Genomic DNA, 13,026 nt, shown 5'->3' with positions numbered 1-13,026 from the left:
CCAAGCTTGGGATTTACAAGTAATTTTTTATCTATGCTATATTCTCAGCATTCTGTATAAAACGACACATTTATGTAATAAGGGAAACTGTTTTAAACTGCTCCAAATGAGATTAGATAAGAATTTATTGATTAATATCAATGTAATTCGCTATATATCTGAAAGACAGTGTTGAAAGGAGTTTCACGTTGTCAGCAGTCTGATACATTTATTAAATTAGATTATTATTCATTGTACTCTGCAGCCGCACCGTGGCGCTCCAGAATTAGCCGTTTTCATTAGAAGCCTATCAGTTGTGTTTCCTACAGAGTTTAACCCTTTAACAGTCTGCTCAACCAATTGGTAGAGCACATTTTAAGTCACTATTTCTCATTGACAACATTGCTGAACTTAACTCAACCTGATTGAGCCCTTTCTACCATTTGGTTGAGGTATGTTATGGCAAAAAAAGGTCCACCAGATGTCACTGTTTCCCAGTCACATGGATTCTCAGGTAGCCACTTTTTAGGAAGTGAAAATCAATTAATCCACTCCTGAAAGGTGGGATTTTTTTGGTTGAAATTTCAGAGGTAAGATTTTTTTTTTGTCATATTATCATCTCAGAGGTGTTACTGAACCTGATTATGTAGCTTGATACAATAAAAAAAATCTAATAATGGTCTAATAATTTTCTGAAAACATGCTCTACCAAACGGGTTGTTTGTCACTTTATGGTAAGTAGTGAAGCTAAACTAAAGTAATTAAAATGTACTATTTGCTATGGATAAATAGGGCTTTTGCTAATTCAGTGTTGTTAATATAATACATATAATGTTATTTCATTATATTTATGTATTAGTATGATTTTATTCCTATCTAAAAAAACATGCTCAACCAAATGGTTGAATTGTCATTTAATGGTAAAGGTAGTGGTGCTGAAATAAAAAATGGACTATTTTGATGATCTGTGTGATGAAGAAGATGACCAAACAGATGATGCTGATCAACTCTCACAAGCAGAAGAGACTGGGGAACATAATGGGAGAGATATTTCTCAGTGAATGCATATAAATCAATGTATATGCATGAAACTTTTACCATTACCATAAAGTGACATCTCAACCGTTTGGTAGAGGCCTATATTTGGAAAACTGTTGGGTCTGTTAAAGAAATTATAATTGATAGTTGTTACTATTGCCCCAAATAAATAAAAAATGCAAAGAAATAATTTTTCCAATGCTTTTTTCTTGGGGTGACCTTTAAAGGGTTAAATCAGACAGGCTAACAACAGCTAACAACGTCGTCAGACGGGGGAGGGGGTAAACAGTATAGTTTGGGCTATTCATCAATCAAATAAACATGTTTACATGCGATGCACATTTCCCTCTTTATGCAGCACTATCGCCTAGTTGTTTAGATTTCATAGCCTGAGAGGACGTGAACCCCACTCTGCCGTTCATAGCCTGCCGTTGAGTGAGTGAAGACCATAGAGTTAAAAATAATAGAGAGGGCACCCGAAATCTCCTCCCATCCACTTGCATTGAGTTGCTCACCCAGCGCATGGGCCTAAATCACCCCTTCTTCCGGGTTGGAAATTTGGTGGGCGCGGCCTATTTAGGGCCCAGTTCGTCACAGAAGTGACGCGTTTTGCGTCACAGAAGCGCGCAGCCCCGTGCGCAAGCACGTGCGCACGCTCGTGAGTCGAGCACATTGGTCGAAACCGTTTTCGCTCGTTCATGTTGAGGCCCCAGGCCTGCAGTACCATGAATGGCCAGCATGTCCATTTGGCTTCAATGAAACCACTGGGTTCTGGGGGCTTGGTGAAGGCGCCCTCTGCTGGTTGCATCGTGATGTATGTTTTTATGAAATCGATTTAAATCGTCACCAGTTTAAATCGATTTACGATAAATCGTTACATGCCTACTAAAATAGGACTAAAACTAAATGGTGTGTTATTCAAAAGACTAAGACTAAACAATTTTCAGAAGAATAAAATAGGACTAAAACTAAATGGTGTGTTATTCAAAAGACTGAGACTAAACAATTTTCAGATGACTAAAATAGGACTAAAACTAAATGGTGTGTTATTCAAAAGACTAAATCAAAATTTGCTGTCAAAATTAACACTGTAGGTAACACTATAAAATGGCACATCTGCAGTGATTGGAGACAGTCTTCATACTTTAAATGTTGGTTTGCACTGCTAGCAGTATAAACAGCTGTTAGAGTCACTGTGAGCCTGTTATTTACATCACGCTATTTTAGCACCTCATTTAATCTCCATAGTAAATAATATTATTCACCGTTACCTTGCCCATTGATGTTATCTTCACTCTGATGGATACCAACTACAGAAACATGGCACTACAGTAAAATGTTCCACTGTCTTTGTCATAGCTAGTAGATCCCAACCTTTTCTGGATCGCCCACTTGAAATAAGCGGCAGCTGAAGAGCATGTTTATTCTAATGATCAATCGATTGTCCAGCTTGAATCAATGGAACTAACATAGTATACTTCCCTATTTATCGGTATCACAATGACATTTTGTTTCACGTTTTTAAAGGACAAAATAGAATTACATTTTAATACATAATCTTTTTTTATATTAATGTTATTATTATCAATAAAACCTTAGTGTTTTGCCAATTACTTGGGGGCCCACCTGCAATATCCTCACAGGTTCAGAATCGCTGCTATAGCTTCAATGTGCAGACTGGCTGTGCCTCCGGCTTGGCCGGGCGTTCCACTCCACCAGAACGCAGTTGGCAGTGCCAGCCCAGTGGGTGTGAAGGGATCATGTCCTTGTCACTGCACTAGCGACCCCTGCGGCTTGGAGGCATGTGGTTTTCCACTCCTCGGGTCAACAAAGGGGGGAGGGGGGCGGTGACAAGGACCACAGTACACAGGGGAATTGGCAATCGCTACATTGTGGGGAAAAAATGGGGAAAAGTAAAGGAGAAGGGATAGACAAGAATGTGCAGAGGTTATACAGCTCAGTGGAATGCTATACGAGGAAAGAGTTATTGGCCTCAAGCCTTAACAAGGGAAACTACTGGGAAAACATAATTTTCAATTAAGACTAAGTCTTGAGTGGATGGGGAATTAACAGCACTCACATCACAAAGGATTACAACCAAATATCTAATTAGCTGCAGGCAACAATTAAAGTACATGCTGCATTGGGGAAAAAATAACATTCAGATGTTCATTCAGACTGTGTTAACCCGTTAAGACCTGAGGCCGATTCTACAAATGTCTTCTAAATCCTAACAGTTTTCTGAAACACTTATGTTGCTATAACATATCAGTGGTTCTCAAACGTTTTCATGTCAAGGACCCCCACAATTATATGTACTGTATTTGACACTACAATTCAGCCGCTTGGCAAATTGAGGATGAAGGCAACAGTTTGGACTGATAATAATTACTCTGGAGATAGGAACGTAATGTGGTGACTGTACACAGACAAATGCACACATGCATGCACGACACGTGCGCGCGCGCTCGCACACACACACACACACACACACACACACACACTAATTATCCCTGCTCTTGTTATGTGTTGCTCCTTGTAAGAGAGAACTCTGACAAACAGCATTAAGACGCTGGGATGGAGTGGGTTACTTGGCCAGGCTGACTGCGTACTGTACGTCTCATTATATGTCTCATTATAAGTCTCATTATAAGGCTTCTCCCTCACACAGCACTGGGTCTCACCCAGAGCCACTGTGCTTTGAATCTGTGTTTTGGACCAGGTTTTATGGGTCGCAACAAGTAAATATGCCTTTTGTCCCGTTATTATTTCAAAACTATTTTCAATTGTTTAAATAAATGTTTCCTCACAGACAATCTTCGGCCGCAGATCCCATCTGGATAGATTTTGTGCCAGGGACCCCCACAACAAAATAATTGTGTTATTAAAATGGATAAGATCATTCAAAATTAAGTGATTTATTGTGACCACCTGGACCCCAAATGGACTAACATTGCGTGCTTCTTTCCTCCTTAACCAACATGCAGGAGTCCATCTTCCCTCCTCCTCCTTCAACTCCTTCCTTTTTGTCTTCATCATCTGACCCCTCCCCACCTCCCTTGTTTTCACGTCCTACACCTCCTCCACCTCCCCTCTATACCCCCACTCTTCTCCTCCTCCGTTTCACTCCGCCTCCTCACTGCTTCTCTCCCGCTGCTCATCCTCCTCTTTCCACCTCTTCTATCCCTCCTTTATTATCATCCATCACCCCCTCCCCCCTCCCCCTCCCTCCCACCTCAGTCAATCAATCCTCCGTGTCACCTTGCTGTGTGACAGAGATGCCGTTGTCCCGGTAACCAACGACGGCTACATAAACTGTTGCCTGGTCACCGAGGAGCGAGTGAGTGCAAAACAAGCCCGGGAGCCTCAGCGAGGCTTCAGCAGCGTCAAAAACAGAATGAGAACAAGGTGTGGGAAGCGTTGTTCGGAAGGTCACGCGCTCCCGGATGCCGCAGACCCCCCTCGGCCAGCTCATAATATAATGATTCGCTGCGAGATGGCCTTGTGGTGTGAATGTGACACAAATATATCTAGAGGCTCACACGTTATACTGGCAAACGGAGCAGGTGTGAATTGTTTTTCTAACAAAAAAAACCTGCAATGTTTTTTAAATACCAGAGGAATTTTCCACTCATGCCAAAACATCTGATTCATATTTTATGAATTTTCATCCTCCTATGCATTTTTACTTCCGTCGTTATATTGAATCCTCTTAGGGAGGAACATTCCCGGAAAAAGATCACTGCTTGGACTTATAAATAGAGCGCGCTAATGAAGTAGTTTATCAAGCTTGCATGAGCCCGTTGGACATATTATTTATTATTTAAAGGCGGTTCTAGTCCAGTGAGATCTGTCAATATGTACTCTAGCATCTGACAAAATGATTCATGCCGCGCTAATTAATCAATTCAACATCCTCCACTCATATCCATTAATTTCCGGCGGAGAGAAGAAATATCATCAGCTGACGTTTAACCTCTTTGTGCATTTCATTAATCTTTTGCATTCATAACTATACTGCTTGTTTTTATGCATAATGCAATAGAATCAGCATGCTGATGGTTGAGGGGAAACTACATTTATTATTATTTTTAATTACACCAATGAATCTCTGGCAAGACATCACAGCAAACTGTGATAATGTATAAAAAGCTTGGTTGGGAACGGGGTGAATACTGGCTAATGCATAGTAGATTCAAGAATATTTTTGTTATTTTCTCCTTTTCTAAGAGTGGATTAAGTCATTGATTGACGTACGGATATGAATAATAGACAGCCGTTGTGAAACACGTGTCTAATTCAAAGGCCTATCTCTCAGTCATTGATGTTGAAACAGTGAAAATAGCCGATCTACTGTACAAGCTGACAACGTGTCACGAGGCGACACATTGTGAGCTTGTAGGTGGGCTATTTATAGGGCTTATATGGTTCCAACACTTCTCTCATTACATATATATCTCAGGCTATTGATATTCACAAACATTTTACACGCAGCGAGAAAAAAAGACTTAAATTGGTAAAAGAAAACAAAGGTGTTCAGACTGTAAATTGTTGTTTGTGGCAATGGAGCCACAGAGAGACCTTGAAAGTCCATGCCCGCCTCTACTACCTTTTTTTCACTTTCAAATCACCTCGTTGCACGCTTTTTTGGATGGCATCCTAAAAAAAAAACTCCAAGGCCATTATTTCCATCCAATTTGCTCTCTCTCTCTCAGCATGCACACAGACAGATTGTCATATTCTGGCCTCCTTCCCAGAGGAGAGTTGCAAGAGGTGGCAGGGCAGATAAACGGCCATTACCTTTCACATTGACTCATTACTGAACATTTAGACGCAGGAGTTACAACCCCAAAAAACCCTCCACCTGCTGCACCAACTGCCCCTCTCCCATCCCAAGAGCCCCTCTCTCTGGCTGCAGTCATTGCAAGTCCATCTGTGAAGCAACTTAGAACACTCATAGCCAATTCCTTAGCCGCGGCATATTTCAAAGCATCGATTCAGGCTATTTACACTATTGCCTTCCGTCTTTATGAGTTATTCTGCATACATGCATAGCGAAAGTGCTCGAGGCACAGAAGCACCACAAACGTTGTTATATAATACACAGCTTACAGTTTACTTGGCTGTTGAAACTCAGCGGTAAAGTATACTGCAGCCGTCATGTTTGTGCATGGCTGCAAGCACAGTGGTATTATGGCAGCGTACGCAGATTGAACCTACCGTCATGAATCCATCCAGCAGGCCAGAGTCCGCTTTGGGCGGGGCTTGTAACCGCTCCATGGACCACTTCTCGATGATTGACGACACCTGGGAGTTTTCCGTGTTGAGGATCCGGAATCCGGTCATGTTCACCCCACTGTAGCGATACGGCTCCATATCCAGGGCAAAAAGATCCTAGAATAACCAAGATGACCTTTATTACCCCACGCATTTATGTAGAGTATTTACACTCAAACAGAACCGAGCCAGTGTTGTATGATCATGATGCACTAAATCGGTGGTTCCCAAACGTTTTAGCTCGAGACCCAAAAGAGAAATGGTCTCCCCGGGACCCAAACTAGGAAAAATAGTAGATCTACAAGCTCACAATGTATTTTTTAAAATACATGAAATTCTCTTGAAATACTCGTTTGAAATAATAATAAAGTGTAGTAAACGAAAAAAGGGATATTTACTTTACACAGACCCACAAAAATGGGTCTGTGACCTAAACATGGGTCCCGACCCACAGTTTGGCAAACACTGCACTAGATGATGGAAGTGTATGCGGTAGCCTACAGTACAAGGAGATAATTAATTGCCCATCATTGGCCGTAGACTGCTTATTTTGCACCTGCTCTCACCTGCAATAAATTAAAGCGGCATTCGTGGGCCAGATTTAGCAAGAGGCGAGAGAGTGAAGGCGCGTGTTTGAGGGTATTTTAGGGAGGCGTTTTATCTCGCACTCAGGCAGTGGCCTTGATTAAGCCAAGGCTTTCAAGGTTACGGGCGGACTTTTGGGGGGCCGCCATCTATCATGTGGAAGTGAAAGGACATCCCAATCGTCCGGTTGTGCAGAGTGTCTGGCTTCTGACCAGGCAGATGTCTCTGGGATTCAACTGAACAGTTGACAGAAGAACAGCGGGTGAGGAGGACAGGTAAAGGCGGGGGGGGGGGGGGGCTTGGGGGGGGGTCGGTCAATGTTTGCCGCAGCACTGTGAAGGCATCATGGCTTGGTACCAGTACACAGCAGCCTTGGCCAGCCTCCTCGCCGCCAGGCACTGGCCAGAATAGAGGAGTTGGCCTAAAACTGGACAATGCCCCCCCCCCCTGCCTCTAACATCCAAGCCAGGCTTCTGGGTGGCCACTTACTCTAAATAGCACCACAGGTAGTTACATCAGATGCTGTGTATTTGTACATGACCACTCCTCCCCAACAGATTCCAGGTCAGATTTCCCGCAGCCCTTTTCCATCAGCCCATTGATTCCCTTTTGTGCTCCAAACACAGCGTGCCATCTTGTTTGTTAAGACTATAATAGTCCAAATGGGTGCCAGGCTAGCCTCATCCGCACTAGGCTCTTATGAGAGCTCTCAGTCCACTCGGCGCAGGAAAGACGCACTGCTCTTCATCCCGGAGCGCACAGCATGCAATCTTTATAGTGGCTAGATCAAAAGAACTCTGGGGAACTTCAATCGCCACCAGCGTGTCCGAATAAAATATGATATTGAACTGCTTTGGTGTCCTGTGATCTACACTTGTTTCTCATCTAATTATACAGATTTCAGAGCAGAAACTAAAGTAGTTTAGTTGATATGGAAACAGTGGTGGACAGTAAGTACATTTGTTTGAGTATTTATATTTTTGGATGCTTTGAAAGGCAGATATTGCACTTTTGGCTCCACTACATTTCCGACCCGCTTGTTTTGGGCAATGATATAATGTATTAGCTTAGGCTAGTGGGCTTAAATATAACTAAAATGTAACTTCTGGCTTGAAAACCCCAGATACAGTATATGTTCTATATTGTAAGGCAGACTAATTGCATGTTTTCAACAAGGTATGGATGTGAACATGGATTGCCTCAAGTATCTATTCACACACACAGTAAAATCCTCAATGTAAATTTTTCATTGCGTTAAATTAACACTGAGGATTTTACAGTGCAGTAGTACACATAATCAAGCGACTCCATAAAACTGTAGAGTCAATGCAATACAGAGAGCATATAAAATGTGATTGTTATTAGAAGTCAACAGGCCTTTGAGAAGCTGGAGAACTCACCAGGGTGGTGAAAATATAATGATAGTATTCTGTCATCATCCCCATAGCCAGAGCCTACAGAGAGGAAAGAACAGCAAGGACAAAGCTTCAGAATGCTTCCTTTTCAACACTTTTCAACACACTTTATTTTACTCCCTGTTAAATAACACTGAGATTGACATCTCTTTAGCAAAATGTAGCCTGGGGAGGAGGGAAGCAGCTGAAAGGTTTCACATAAAAGCACATTAACTTAAAACATTCATGAACCAAAGCAACGCAGCGAATGCATGCTTGACGTGATGATTTGTCTGTTGTCCTGTGTTGTCCCTCAGTGTTTATTTTACTGAGTGTAAAGATAATAGGGGAATATTCTGCGAAAAGAGGCAAACCTTCTGTGAAAATAGCAGTGCTAGCAGTGCTCACAATGCGTCGCAACGCGTGCATTGTGAACTGGTGCTGTACATCGGCTATTTTCGCCGAAGAGGTTTGGTGTAGAGCATTGGTTCTCAACCAGTGGTCCGGGGACCACCAGTGGTCCTTGAGGGGGTTCCAGGGGGTCCCCAGACAAATTAATAGTTAGGAACCAAATTGAACCTTGTGTGTCTGTAACTCTAAGAGTGTACAAATGGAACCAAATGGTTCAAAATGGAACAAATGGTTCCAAATGAAACCAAATGGACCCTAACAGGTCCATTTGGTTCCATTTGTACACTCTAGGAGTTAAATGAACACTGATGATGATACTACTGTGTAGATTGGGACCCCCAAAGAAATCAAAATGGTTGAGTCCCTGGCATATCTTTTCAAATGGTGGTCCCTGGGCTAATATGTGTCAATTTGGGGGTCCTTGACGCAAAAAAGTTGAAAACCACTGGTGTATAGAGGAAAAAGGAGGAGGCCTAGTACAGCCCCTGGGGGACACCAGTCAAATAAGTATACTGTATAGGGTTTAAGTGATTAAGCAATGAGAGTCACCAAGTGAACAGTAAAAATATGCATTTCCTTCCCATGGGAACAGTATTATAGACTATTCAAATGTTGTTTTGTGAAATGCCTTCAAATTCAACAGGGCCATTCACACTTCCCATAAATAATGTTACTCAGTTACAGTATTAATTCTACATGCCTGTGAACAGAATTAGATTGTTTTAATTAAAAACCTTTGTTGTGCAATGTAGAGCATCCATTAAGGTCAGTAATAGCAATCTACTGTAATATTCTATAAAAAGAGATAACAGATGCCCAGGGTGGGAATTAGCCATCTAAATCGGAATGATTTATTTCTTTAGAGGGAACTAATTGAGGATTCCAGTGAATTTTGTAATCTTGTATATCAGACAAAACATGACATACTGTAGGTATACTATACTGTAGGTCATTATTACTGCTGGAGTCATTGCAGATTCATTTCAGTCCATTAAAAAAAATGACTAATCATCATGATAACATTGCCCTATTCCCATTAAACTTGGGATTATAATTCAATTGAGACAGAAGTTACAGTACCTTTGCATTTATAAAGAAAGTCAAACTAATGAGTCTCCATGGTTCATATTAAGACGGCATCAAACCTGTTTTAGTATCCAGGCGGCCATCTCATGCCCGCAATCAAAGATCACGTGGAACTCCTTTGCTTTCTTCATCTCCTTTAGAAGTGGCTTGGCATCCTTGGTCTCTACGAGCAGCTGACGGATCTTCAAGCGAATGTTGTATCGTGACGGAGCCTTGATCAGCTCCTGCAGTCGAATGAGACCTGTAGACACAAGGACATGTGCTGAAAGGAAACACAGTAGCTATAGCTTTTTTTTTAATGTATTTGTATGCAGCATTATGGGAGTAAATCTATCACAGTTTTAGAAGTAATGGTGATGGCGAGGAGGTTGTAAAAGCTAATAGTCAATTGATCCTCCCACTTAAGCAAGCAAGCACAGAGCGCTACAGTCCTATAAACATAATTTAACACTAATGCATCACAACGCATCACATTCTTTTACACCAAAAGCCCCCCAAACACCCTCATACAGAACCTTCATCCTGGCTACCAGTGATTCGCACAAGCTAGGCTGTACTATAACCAGTAATAGCACTGAATAGTTCCAATTTCATCTTGATGGAAAGCCAGGCTCTATGCACTTCAGATCTCCCTCACATGCACTTCAGATCTGTTCTGATAAGAAAGGGGCTTTGTTTGCCTGGCTGCTCCCCCAAACGGAGACCAACGATGTGCCGTCACATAGTGTGCTCCTATCTTCACCTTTCAACCCCCTCACTGTCAGGTAGAAAGCTCTCTCTCTCTCTCTCTCTCTCTCTCTCCCCCCCTCTCTCTCTCTGCAGTGCTGTGATGAGATTACAATGACTTTCTCCCTCCAAAGAGAACTTCAGAGACCAGGCATGAAAGGGGCCAGATTGATGGGAGAAATGATTACTTGTCATGGGTATAAAATGGATGGAGAGAGGATGGTTTGGGAGAGGGAGTGGGAGAGAGATAGGATTTTCTTTTACTTTTTGTAGAACCACTTTAAGATGGCTCAGCCTCTTTTCTTTGTTTCTTTCTTTCTTTTTTAGATGAAGTGCAGTGTGAGCAGTTTAGCGGTCTATAACTGTGAGTGGGGCTGAGTCTCCCAGGGGTTCTAGAAAGATTGTTGTGAAATAGGAATGTGCAGGCCTTGCTGTGCAGAGCAGCAAGTCGTCCCGACGCTCCCCCGGATCTCCCCTCAAGTAATCCTGATAGATCCTTACTCCGGAGGAGTGTTTTTGGCAACAAAAAAATATAGAAATTCTGTTGGGGTGGTACGCTCAGCCTTTGGAATACACTGTCGCCTTCAGACTTTCTGTTGGATCCCCAAACGGCCGTGTGCGAATATTTTATCCCCTCCGATAGTTTCTCCTGCCAGCCGTCAGATAGGCTCCAATCAGTGGCACTTGAGGCCCTGGAGCATGAAGCCGTGTGATTACAGGGACTGGCCTGGGACAGGGCTGAGAGGGACGGAAGGGGAGGGGAAGGGACACAGCTAGTCTCATACCAACTGTTACACTCTTGGGGTCTCCGGATGTGTTACAGCGGAAACGCTCCCCTAGGGGACACCTCGAAGCTCAAAACTCACTCCAGTCTTACAAAGGAGTCAACTTTTAAAAAGACCTCTGGCATGTCATCAGAACAATCACTGGTGCATCGGAGCATTAAGGTGTTGGATTAGACGAGGGAAGGAAATTAACTGGAGAGGACAGTGAGATGAGTCCGAGGAAGGCAACGAGTGGGACTGCTCCCAGGGGTCTCGTCCAACACAGGCGCCGACACGACAGGGTGGTATGATGGGTCATCCCTTGAAACGTTAGCTACAGGCACGTTGCAAGACAGGGAAGACAGTCTAACTGGTCCTTTGTATTTTAGTTTTTATCATTAAGACATACAGCAGCAAAACTAAGAGTGAGATAATATAATATACGCACACTGTTTGAACTGCTACTGCAGTGTTTCTTTGTATTTTTGTTTTGGGGGGGGGTAGGCCAGTTTTTGCTTCATTATTATTTAGATGGAGAAGGAATAATGCTGGGCTGGGGAATCGTAATGATGCATAGCAACATTTTATCACGAGATAGTGTGTGATAGAATGGGACGAAGGCGGGCAATGTGGCGAAGATGGAAAAAGGCAGTTTTGGTGATCTGATTGACATGGGACTGGAAGGAGAGGGTGGAGTCCAGGATGAAACCAAGGTTTCGGACTTGGGTGGAAAGAAGAGGTTGCATGACTTGAAGCCACAACAAAAGGTTTATTAAGAAACCAACATTTCAACCTGAGTTTGACAAAAGGTCTTCTTCAGGGATTGACAACAGCAAGAGTGAACCTCACATTAAATAGGGAAGGACGCAGGTGAGTTCCATTTAGAGAGGTGTATGTGTCCTCAATTCAGGGTGACCCAACTAAGGAGGGGCAACCAATTATCAAGCATTGACAATGTATTACAAAGCCCACGATCTACAAAAAAAAACATTTACAAAATCCATAATCTAAAGCAATATTTAAAATGTAAAATACATATCAAATTTTGATAAACATCTGAATACTGTAGCTTAACAAGAGAGAGGTGTCTATCATAATGTGAAATGCAACAATCAGCCAAAAGAGAGAAGACAAAAGAGTTCCAATAGAAAATTGCCACCCACATAAAAATGACTGGGTTGTTGTTTATTTGTCTGTCTGTCATTAAATGTTTTCGAGGAATTGAGTACAAAGGACCCCAATGGAAACAAGCCATAGTTCTTTCTTGGGTTTAAAATCCTCTTAACAGACCTTGTATTGAACTGTACTTCCCTGTGCTTGTCTTTGCAAACAGGTAATAAAGTATTCAATCAATCAAAATTCAATGAATCAATGTCAAATTTCACATTTGTTTTGGTAGTAGGCACACCAGAGACCCCAAATTAAGTAAAGATGGATCTCCTCTCAACATTTTTCTTTTCTTTTAGTCATGTGCAGTCAGTGTACTTGTCACTGTGTGAGTTAACATCTGTAATAGACATGAGATGGTGACAAGATTCATGACATACTGTACGATGCAGCTACGAGACACGGCTACAAAGATCCAGCCAGTATAAATTGTCGTTAAGATTTGGCATGTGGCTGAAGAGTTTGTTAGTCACATTGACGACTTTAAAGTGATAAATTCCACTGCCTGTTGAGAAAGCTGTTTTTTCACAGTCTTTCTCTTTTAGCTCAACTCGCCAACATCCATGCTGAAAGTCCATTGTGGAGAACCAAGCAGAGCC

At 42.3% G+C, this 13,026-nt stretch overlaps 2 protein-coding genes across 3 annotated transcripts in view; one reads left to right on the top strand and one right to left on the bottom strand.

Annotated features, from left to right (window-relative positions):
• The window catches only part of prep (prolyl endopeptidase), a 189,575-nt gene that overhangs the window by 129,496 nt on the left and 47,053 nt on the right, over positions 1-13,026 (top strand). The gene's annotated exons all lie outside the window — the stretch shown is intronic.
• Positions 1-13,026, bottom strand: part of LOC308103488 (glutamate receptor ionotropic, kainate 2-like) — an 87,272-nt gene that overhangs the window by 40,527 nt on the left and 33,719 nt on the right. For both annotated transcript variants that reach the window (XM_080453465.1, XM_080453466.1), the window contains exons 4-6: positions 9,830-10,011; positions 8,280-8,333; positions 6,238-6,411 (exon numbers count right to left, since the gene is read on the bottom strand). In XM_080453465.1, the coding sequence (XP_080309591.1) occupies positions 6,238-6,411; positions 8,280-8,333; positions 9,830-10,011 (410 nt within the window). The remainder of the gene's footprint in view (positions 1-6,237; positions 6,412-8,279; positions 8,334-9,829; positions 10,012-13,026) is intronic.

This window comes from Gymnoscopelus braueri, assembly GCF_963280865.1.
Source record: "Gymnoscopelus braueri genome assembly, chromosome: 16".
NCBI lineage: Eukaryota > Metazoa > Chordata > Actinopteri > Myctophiformes > Myctophidae > Gymnoscopelus > Gymnoscopelus braueri.
The sequence above is the reverse complement of the archived record's forward strand: the minus strand, read 5'-3'. Positions and strand labels throughout refer to the sequence as shown.